Source organism: Ctenopharyngodon idella, chromosome 14 (assembly GCF_019924925.1).
Source record: "Ctenopharyngodon idella isolate HZGC_01 chromosome 14, HZGC01, whole genome shotgun sequence".
Taxonomy (NCBI): domain Eukaryota; kingdom Metazoa; phylum Chordata; class Actinopteri; order Cypriniformes; family Xenocyprididae; genus Ctenopharyngodon; species Ctenopharyngodon idella.
The window spans coordinates 15,266,780-15,278,002 of NC_067233.1; the positions used below are offsets into that span (position 1 = coordinate 15,266,780).

Consider the following 11,223-nt stretch of genomic DNA (forward strand, 5'->3'; position numbering starts at 1 on the left):
AAAAGCATCGCCCACGCGACATAATGCAATCCGCTCTTCTTCTTTCCAACTCATACAGCTATTTGACTGGAAAGGCGAGGCGCATAATCTGACATGAATCATGATGCAACACCCTTTGTAAACGTTAGACCGGTAGTTCCTGATCTTAAAAACAGGAGGTATTCCACAATAGGCGGATATACTGACCTATAATTTCACATCTTTGTGGGGAGACTTTATATAAAAAAGGAACTGTTTCGAACAATAACACCACAAACATGACTTCGGATCTGCCAGTTCTCCTCGCAGCAGTGTCAATACTGTCTGCTCTCCACATGGGTAAGTAGCTGATCTTCTGCACCATCAAAAATACAAATGTGCACTGCAAGTGGACTATTGAATCATGATAGTAGGCCTATTAACACCCTTAAAACTCATAAAGTTTGTTCTAGGTTCAGCAAAGGACCCTCTTTTTATTTATACAAGTTTTCTGTATAGTGTTTAGCAGTAAAATAGGTCTTAAAATCAATTCTTGAAGTTCTGTGGCCAAAACCAGACAAATGTGTAGATAAGATCAGGTCAAGGTTTACTGCTAATTAAAATGATGTTTGATTTTAGTGAGCTAATTCAAGATAACTCAGTTAATGATTCATAAATCATAAAGGTTCTATACTCTATAGGCCTACTTCAAATCATATGTTAGATAAGTATCATTCATTTATTTCTTTGTAATAATGTCTGGTAAAACAGTGTGGCTGAACAACAGTGGTTGAATTTCTTAGCATTTCAGGCAAGACGTGTGGGGTGGTCGAGGATGAAGCATAAAATTATGCCACCCACTGTTACTGGACCACCTGAGTTTGAAAGGACATTTCGTGCACAGTAAGATCAAGATCTTTACAGCCAAACTGCTTCACTGATGCCTCTCATACCTCACATTTAATTTATTAACAATCATATATGAAATCTACTTTGATTGGCAAGTTTTTACAGGTAATCCAACATATACAAACAAGTCGTAAAATGTTAAAAATATGTCTTTCCACCATTTCTTTAGCCAGAATAGTGTAGAGTTTTATTCCGTTTTCTTGGTGGTATTGTGGATCTCTGGCATCTTTTGCAATGAAGGTATGTTACATAGTATATTTCTATACAACAATTAACAATGATATAGTTACATAGAATTTATGGTGGATAAATGAAAATGAGAAAATGTTATAACTTATGAAAAGATCTTTATTTTCTCTTTTTCACAGTGCTTGCTGCTCTTGGAGGAATTCTGTATATTGTGGGCAGAGAGATGTACTTTACTGGCTATATCAGTGAATCCAAGAAAAGGTGATATATATTATTATAATATTATATACATATATATTAATGTTTATTTACATTCTTTAAAGTTGTGTCAAGTCACCAACATATTACAGCCCATTCTTGCTGTTGTTTCTAGGTTGCCAGGGTTTTACATGGTGTTGTGTGTCCTGTTATTCCTATCTGTGACGGCTACCTTTGGAATCATTCAATCATTTTTGGACAAATATCTCAACATCAGACTTCTCTAAAGAATTGAATTCTGGAGTTTAGAAGTTTGTAAACAGAAAACAGTTTTCATCAATTTATCAAACAAAATGCATGTAAAATGTATGTTATGTTTCAGGTATACTTGATTTTTTGTGTCAGTTGTCCTTCTAAGATTTACATTACAGTATTAATTTAGAGGATCTAATTATACACTCACCACTAAATTCTTACTATTCACTTGTTGGAAAATGTGATCTTTGGTGGACATCATGCGGACTGAATTGTAATGCTGGAATGAAGTGAATTTCATCAGGGAGAGTTAAAAGACCTGGACATACTTCACTGGAAGATAAATAGTAAATGCAGTTCTCAAACACTGTAACAGTATTTCCACTCCAGCAAGTCAAGGTTAATAAACCCAAGTGCAGTTTATTGTAAAGTGATAAGACACAGAATCAAAAAGATTCATAAGTCTAAGCTTAAACAAGAACCAAAGCAAGACACTCACCAAAAGATGCATTAGCAAAAGTTAGACAAAATCAGGGTTATATACACAAGAAATATAAAGCTAAAATTAAACGAGCGACGCAAGACTATAATCAGAACAATAATCCAATGACAAGACAAGAAACACTAGGAAGGGAAAACAGAAAGTTAGACAAGATTAGAAATCTAGGAAAACAATAAACTTCATTGATTTGATTGAAATGAATGTTGCTGCTTGTACAATTTACTTAATTAAAATGAGTTGAAAACAATTGTGTTAGTACTTAGTTGTTGTTGTTTTTTCCGCTTTGGTACTATTTTCACAAGGTGTACATTTTCAAAACTCCAAACTGATCACACTTGTAACACAGCTAGTCATTCTTTCAAAACCTGATCTCAGGCTTTCATTCTAGTTGTACTTATATTCATTCTACATAATCATTGTTTCAAATCACAAGATCATTGTGATATGTAATGAGAACATTTGGTTTAATCACCGAAACACAACAGTATGATCTTCTTTCAGTTTAGTACTTTTAACAATCAGTTCATTCAGTTACAAACAATGAAAATACATGTTTTAAACTGCTAAATTACAAAATATTGGCAAGCAATATTACTACATTTTCATGTATTATACCATTACTCAAGCATTGACTTAATATTGAAATCAAGTAATTTTACTGTACTAAATTATTGAACATGTACATTTTTCATGTACATCTTATCATCAGTATTGACCAAAGAGAGATTGTTGTGGTGAAGCTACGAGAGAATGAAAGTCATTGGATTGACACGTTTTACAACAACAGGACACTTTCCTGTGTTTCCTGCTTTGTCCACCACAGAAACATTCACATCTTCAAGACAGCAAATGCCAGAATAATGCAAAAAGATAGCTTTGTAGCCATCTTCATCTAGACCATCATATTGAGTAAAGTTGCTAAAACCCCCACCAAAGGAATGAACACTGGTGTAATCGATTCCTGAACCAGCTCCGTCTGTCATCATATAAGTCACTTCCATAATTGTATTTCCACATGATAAAAGACAGTCTGAAGTCTCATTTACCACACTGCACACTGGTGGAGTAAAATCAGTGACCTAAATCGAAATTAAATGTTATTTCTTTCAATTATATACCATAGTAACTGCTAACTTGGAGCAGTATAATCAATTAGCAGGAAACTGGACTAGAAAAAGAATATATTTTGCAGCAGTTTACAATACACCTACAACAAACAGATATTGTACTTACATTCAGTATAGCATCTCGTATTTCTCCCTCTACCCTGTCTGCATCTTTATTTGCTTCATTTTCTTTGATGACATCACTGCGGAAAAGCCTGTGACCATCCAATCAGCATGTAGAGAAAGACCAGTGTCTTTGCAATCTGAACCATTCTGAACAACTGGTGTGCAAGAGAGAAGAGAGAGCAGAGAGGTGTCATCTTCCTCATGTACGCTGAACGGTCCCTTTGATTTTTTATTTTAAAGGCACAATATGTAAATTTTCGCCGCTAGAGGTCGCTTATTCAAAACAAAGGCATAGCTTGATGACGCCTTGATTTCACGGAATCATGGGAAGTGAGGTCTTCACGTCTGGTGGAAAAGAATCGGGATGGTACTCGAAATCATGTTCATGGATGAGATTATTAATGTTACTGTAGTATGAAGCAGAGCAAGGCCGAGTGCTGTGCGAGCAGAAACGAGGTCGCTGGGGCGATTGCTAATGAGAGACAAGCGCGACATTTTATTATGCCGCAGTCGCTGCTTCCGCTTCTTCTGTTCAAGCGTATGTGGGGTAAAGCAGCACTGTTTATCATATTAGATACATTTGTGTGTTAAAAGTTGTTATAGTGCTACTCTGTGTTCGCTCGGCGGCTACTATGAGACACTTAATGCACACTGCAGTAAGCTAGATCGATATTAGGCATGGTAAAACATGGTACTTGCTGTAAATCAAGACTTACTGTGTTGAGCTATATAACACGATTCGTTTTCTGTTGATGAATGTATCCATCCAAACAGTTGCTCACCTGTCTAATAAAACACATAATATGTTAAAGCGTCTTTGGTGTTTCCATGGTTTCTACAAAATAAAACCGGAAACCAAGGGTAAAGCGGGTGTGATGTAATTGATAGGCGAAGCACGGATACAGTCCGTGTCCTGGTTAAAATTGCTTATTTCCATGGATTTAATGATTCTTGGAAACATTTGGGATAATGTAAGTACAACAAAAGTCAACAAAATACATAATATTGTTCTAGTGGTTTTTGGATATTTTAATCCAAAAATCGTACATATTGTGCCTTTAAGTTGCGAGTCCTACTTTTTATCGTTAAAGGTGCAGTATGTAGGATTTCTGTCCGCTAGAGGTCGCTAGAGGCCTATTCAAAACAAAGGCGTAGCTTGATGACGCCAAGTTTGAGTGCGGAATCTTGGGACATGTGGTCTTCACCTCAACGGACGATGCAAAAGAATAGGGATAGGACTCGGGAAGAAATCGTTCATGGATGTGATTATTAACGTTATTGTAGTATGAAGCAGAGCAGGACCGAGTGTTGTAGGAGCTGAACGAGGCCGCTGGAGCGATTGCGCAACACACACCGTGAGCAGTGGAACTTTTACTATGCCACAGTCTCCGGCGCCGCTTCCACTTTTCCGGTCATGAGTACGAGGTAACGCAGCTCTGTTTATCATATTAGATACATTTGAGTGTGTTGAAAATGATGTTATAATGTTACTCTGTACGTTCGCTCGGTGGCTGCGGTGAGACACTTATTTGAGACACACTGCAGTAAGATAGATCGATTTTAGAATATCATATTAAATGCTGGATGGCTTGTGTTGATAAATGGCATGCAATTCATTTTAAAACGTATTGTATGATGGAGAAAATTCTGTATTACTGTTACTAAAAATAAAGCTGCATCTGATTATGCTATGTTAGCTACTTCACAAAATAGTGTTTTTCTCTGAGGCATGGTAAAACACGGTACTCGCAAAAAATCAAGTAAATTAGATTTAAAAAATAAGACTAAACGTGTTGAGCTATTTAACAATAATTAATTTTCTGTCTATAAATATATCAAAACAGTTGTTCCCTTGTCTATTAAAACATGTAATATATTAAAGCATCTTTGGTGTTTCCATGGTTTCTACAAAATAAAACCGGAAACCGAGGCAGACCGAGGGTAACGCGGGTATGACGCAATTGACAGGCGACTCCTCACACATCCCGGAGCCTTGGTTAAAATTGCAATTTTCTCACGATTTACAAATAGTTGGAAACATTTGGGATATTGTAAGTACTCAAGTGAACAAAATATATAACACTGGCCTAGTGGTTTTTGGATATTTTACTGCAAAAATATTACATATTGCACCTTTAACCAGTATGCTATTCTGAAATCAGGCATGCTAAGTGACATCATGAATTACATACTCTGTTTTGCATAATATACTCGAATACTATTTCCAGCTTCACCATATTAGGAATAGGGTGTAAGGTAAATCTATTATGTTTGTCTGCAATAACAGGTAATGAATCACTTTTCATAAGAGATCTTTGACTTAATATCTGTTTATAAAAGTGATTTTCTATTTAATTCATCACTTTTATATTATATTTTAGACCTAGCGGGATGGTTTTCACAGGAAATTGCGTACATACGTTACTCGCCCGTGCATGTTTCGTCACATCCATAAATAGAGAAAAGTTGCTCTGGCTACTTTGACGTGTGTATGGTGAGGACCACTAAATCTTCTCCGGGAAATCACCTGTTTTAAAAAACGCTGAACAGAGCTCATAATAAAACAAGAATCAACACTGGCTTGGCTTTTCGGAGATTGTTTTTTATAGTGTTTTTTCAACAGGTGAGTAAGGAATTTTATTGAACAGATAAACTGCCATAGCTCTCAACATAGTTCATTGTAAAGCATTATCTATTGTGAAGGGTCATTTTGTTATAGCGCTGTGCTGGAAATTATTTTCAAAGTACTGTGTAAAGTAGCCTACTGGGTATAGTTATACTAACATATTCAGCTAGTCAGCTTGAGATCCTTTCCATCTAAACTGGTTATATCTCTTAAGCCTAGTAGTGATTATTTTATTATTAGCATTAGGATAACCATATTCATCCACACAGTCACGCAGAGCCAACAACCAAAACAATGTTTTTCCACAAGATGCATGCAGTTTGTTTACATAGTTACAAAGTTACATAGCTAGTGTATCTTAAACATCACTTTACCAAACTAAGTAATGCATTAGGACCTACATTTTTTTTAGTAAATTAAAATATAGGACAAAAATTGTCCTAATCCTTATCACAAAAGATCGATTAGATAAACAGTGCCAGGACCAGAGAAATGTATGAATCATTAACAATTTATTGGGATCAAGTCAAGGTTGCTAAATGAAATATGTTTGACTCGATTCTGATATTTCAAGATAACTTATGTTGCTTTTGTTATTACTATTTTTTGAAAACTTGATTCATAATTATTAAATCAAACTGGTAATTTGAAAGTTTTATGCAGGTAATGAAATCAATTACCAGATAGATAACTATCATCCATTATTTTACATTTTTGATGTATGTGTAAAATGTGGCTGATTAAGAGTGGTTGAATTTTTTTTAGTATTAGCATTATAAGACGTGCACAGTAAAATCCCATTATTTTAAAGCCAAACTGCTTCATTTATGTTTTTCATTTATTAGCAAATTTCATTTTGTTCTTGAATTTACTTTATCTGCGTGAAACTCTTCAATCAATGTGAGGACACAGAAAAAAATAGCCGGGCTTGGCTACTTGGTGGCGCTATGACACAACAAAATTGATAGATTTGAAAATGAAGTGTCTTAATCCAAGGTCCCATGATTGTCTACGAAGATAGTTTGTATCTTGCAAAACATTATTCATTTATGTTTGGACAAATATCTCAATATCAGTCTTAAAATGACACAATTAAACTCTTAATCTGAAACAAATGGTTTTCTAGGTTAAGGGCTTCGTTGTAACCTATAGGCTACACACAAACACACACACACACACACACACACACACACACACACACACACACAAACACACACACACACACACACACACACACACATACAAACACACACACACACACACACACACACACACACACACACACACACATGTATAGTCAAGTCATAACACTTTACAACCCAACCATTCTGTTGTTTTTAGGTTGCTATGGGTTTTACCTGCTGACTGTTTTTCCTAACTGTGATCATTCAGTCATTTTCTTCAGATATCACGTGACGCTCCAACATGCACCTAAGCAGAAAATATCTCCTCAGGTGGAGTAAAAAAGACAAGGACATGCTGAACTGGATGATAAATAGCCTAAATGCCTCTCTCACAATAAAATATTAAGAAATAAGCTGGCCATATGAAGCAATATAACATTTTATCATCTGTTAAGTAACTATGGTGATTTCATTTAGAATCTATTGACTAATTTTTATTGATAATTCATTAAAATAATTCATATAAAATATTTTTTATTCGTGAATTGACATTTACGTGGAAAAACTTAGCCAGACTTGGCCACTTGGAGGCGCTATAACACAACAAAACAAAACAAAACAAACAAAACAAAACATGAAATTTACTAGAAACGAAAACACGATAAATTGTATCCAGTATCTTAATCCCAGGTGCCATCATTGTCTACTCTACAAGGACAGTCATTTATCTTAACATCATTCAGTTAGACTATCTTTGAATGATCTTTTTTTAATTATGTTTGCACAAATATCTCAATATCAGACTTGGAATGACAATTGAATTCTTATTTTCTTAGGTTAAGGGCTTTGTTTCAACCAGACCTAGTAGGCCTGCTCTATATAACGTAAAATATAGTTGTGGTTGTTCAGCACTTTATGAAGTAGAATACAATTTGGAATTAATAGAAATACATGATACTTCCACAAGTTTGACATTAGTTTGACAGTTAAAAATAAAGTGAGTGTACGTAAAGTGCGCATCCATCTTAGAGCAGTGTAGATTTAAGTGTTGTCAGTATTAAACTTGACCAAAGAGAGACGGTTATGGTGGAGCTACTGGATGTGGGACTGACAGTCACTGGCTTGACTGTGTTTGTAACATGTTTTATAATAACAGGACACTTTCCCCTATTTCCTGCCTTGTCCACCACAGAAACCACCACATCATTACAGAAGGAAATGCCAGAATAATGCAAAAGGGTTGCATTGTAGCCATCTTCATCTAGACCGTTATACTGAGTAACGTTACTAGAACCAGAACCACCAACTTGAACATGATCGATTCCTGAACCAGCTTCCATCCGTCATGATATAAGTCACTTTCAAGATTGTATTTCCACATGACAACATACAATCTGAAGTCTCATTTACCACACAGCACACTGGTGGAGTAAAATCAGTTAAAAAGTTTCTTTTTAAATAGATTGATTAAAGTTTAGTTCACATTCCACATTCTAATTAGGCTATAATATGTTCACTAAAATTTACATGTCATAAATTGCAGTATTTAGCTGATAATGGCTGACTAAAACTAATCAATGTAAAGCACTTGTCTGTTTTTTTACTTACTCAGCGACGAATCATTAATGAAAAGTAAGGTTATTCACCTCAGTTTAGGTTCTCGTCTTTTCTGAATTTGTTTGTGGAGATGTGCCATTCCTTTAAACTTTAAACTTCTATAAACAGACACACCTAAGCTTAAAAAGCTGTTTTTTTATGATTTAATGAGAAATCATAAAACCATGTGTAAAAATGGGTGTGTGATCCTGGTTTGAGAACTATAGGGCTCCTTATAAAGTCACTAAAGAATATTACACATTACAGCCTAACCTTGCTGTTGTTTCTAGGTTGCTATGGGTTTTACATAGTCCTATTATTCCTAACTGTGATGATGGCTATCATTCAGTCACTTTGGACCACAATGAATTCCAACACCACGTGCTTCTCTCACACACACAAGGTGGGATGATCTTTTGAATAAATTCCCTCACAGTCAGCACTGTAATATATGCCTTTAATTGATTGAAATAAAAGACTGAACATGAGACCCTACTCTACATGTGCTTTAAAGCTGCAGTCCGTAAGATTTGCCTCTTTGTCGCCATCTCTGTTTGAAACCTGCAATTGCAGTTATTTGCGGAATTATCATTTTTACGTGGTTTGTGCATCGGCACAGCTCCTCAGCGCGGATGAATCTAATGTTTGCTGTCAGTCACCACATCAGTGTGGATACTGTACTTCGGAATCACAGATTCTATATCTTGGAAGTATGACCAAAATAAGAATTTTCTTCGGAAAATGTCATCTGAACAAGTAAGTAACATGTCTGCCACTTTTGTTCTGACCAACTGAGAAAAAAAGCATTTCAATGAATCGTGCTGCCAATGGTGATTAAATCTAACGGATCACGTCAAACCTTGCAAATTATTATCATTGTTATACTTTGTTCTCAAATTGTTAATGTTAACAACATCAGCATTGCGTGACTATGTGTATTTAGTGTGTATTAGCGTTACCTGTAGATTTCAATTTCTGTAGCCACTCCACAGTCCAAAGTCTTTTGCTTTTGACTACGGGTGAATCTCCAGTTGTCACTGATGATTGTCATTTGGACCTTTCTGGACTGCAATCCGCCATCAAAATGATACATTTAATTATTCCAGCTTTTGTGAGAAAACGGTATAAATGATCCATCACAGCATCCTCACATGTTATATAGCCTACTAGCTGGGATTCCTTCTCTATGCAAACAGATGTGACGTAATGATGCAAAGACGAACGGCTGCATGCTCGAATTTCCCACAGAAACCCACCAGAGCCGCTCTTATTAGAAAACATTACAAGCTTACCGTTGTGAATCGAGCTAAGGTAAGGAGAGTAAGGAGAGCAAGTACATAATCAGTTTTATACACTGGTTATGTACTTGCTCAAAAATTGATTTTTGATCATTTTTAACCCAAAAAAGTTATGGACAGCAGCTTTAAGTTAAAAAAAAAAAAAAAAAAAAATATATATATATATATATACACACTATATTGCCAAAAGTATTGGGACACCCCTCCAAATCATTGAATTCAGGTGTTCCAATCACTTCCATGGCCACAGGTGTATAAAATCAAGCACCTAGGCATGCAGACTGCTTCTACAAACATTTGTGAAAGAATGGGTCGCTCTCAGGAGCTCAGTGAATTCAAGCGTGGTACCGTGATAGGTTACCACCTGTGCAATAAGTCCATTTGTGAAATTTCCTCACTACTAAATCCACGGTCCACTGTTAGTGGTATCATAAGAAAGTGGAAAAAATTGGGAACAACAGCAACTCAGCCACGAAGTGGTAGGCCACGTAAAATCACAGAGCGGGGTCAGCGCATGCTGAGGCGCACAGTACGCAGAAGTCGCCAACTTTCTGTCAATAGCTACAGACCTCCAAACTTCATGTTGCCTTTAGATTAGCTCAAGAACAGTGTGTAGAGAGCTTCAGGGAATGGGTTTCCATGGCCGAGCAGCTGCATCCAAGCCTTACATCCCCAAGTGAAATGCAAAGCGTTGGATGCAGTGGTGTAAAGCACGCCGCCACTGGACTCTGGAGCAGTGGAGACATGTTCTCTGGAGTGACGAATCACGCTTCTCTGTCTGGCAATCCAATGGACGAGTCTGGGTTTGGCGGTTGCCAGGAGAACGGTACTTGCCTGACTGCATTGTGCCAAGTGTAAAGTTTGGTGGAGGGGGGATTATGGTGTGGGGTTGTTTTTCAGGGGTTGGGCTTGGCCCCTTAATTCCAGTGGAAGGAACTCTTAATGCTTCAACATACCAAGACATTTTGGACAATTTCATGCTCCCAACTTTGTGGGAACAGTTTGGGGATGGCCCCTTCCTGTTCCAACATGACTGTGTACCAGTGCACAAAGCAAGGTCCATAAAGACATGGATGAGCGAGTTTGGTGTGGAGGAACTTGACTTGCCTGCACAGAGTCCTGACCTCAACCCGACAGAACACCTTTGGGATGAATTAGAGAGGAGACTGTGAGCCAGGCCTTCTCGTCCAACATCACTGCCTGACCTCACAAATGCGCTGTTATAGCTGCAAAGGGTGGGCCAACTCCATATTAAACCCTGTGGATTAAGAATGGGATGTCATTAAAGTTCATGTGCACGTAAAGGCAGGCGTCCCAAAACTTTTGGCAATATAGT

The 11,223-nt window shown here is 36.8% G+C and overlaps 1 protein-coding gene and 1 long non-coding RNA gene across 3 annotated transcripts; one reads left to right on the plus strand and one right to left on the minus strand.

Moving 5' to 3' along the window:
- Positions 1-53: 53 nt before the first annotated feature.
- On the plus strand, positions 54-2,258 carry mgst2 (microsomal glutathione S-transferase 2). The gene is made up of 5 exons (XM_051918293.1): positions 54-318; positions 762-861; positions 1,037-1,107; positions 1,236-1,317; positions 1,430-2,258. The coding sequence occupies exons 1-5, from the start codon at positions 258-260 to the stop codon at positions 1,539-1,541; spliced, it is 426 nt and encodes a 141-aa protein (XP_051774253.1). The 5' UTR covers positions 54-257; the 3' UTR covers positions 1,542-2,258.
- LOC127525644 (uncharacterized) lies at positions 1,989-11,211 on the minus strand. 2 transcript variants are annotated; one of them, XR_007933390.1, is made up of 3 exons: positions 9,549-11,211; positions 3,245-3,398; positions 1,989-3,090 (listed from the first exon to the last, which is right to left on the minus strand). It is a non-coding gene; the product is annotated as an uncharacterized LOC127525644 (long non-coding RNA). The 2 variants fall into 2 exon arrangements; XR_007933391.1 differs by having other exon boundaries at positions 7,228-11,211.
- Positions 11,212-11,223: the final 12 nt, after the last annotated feature.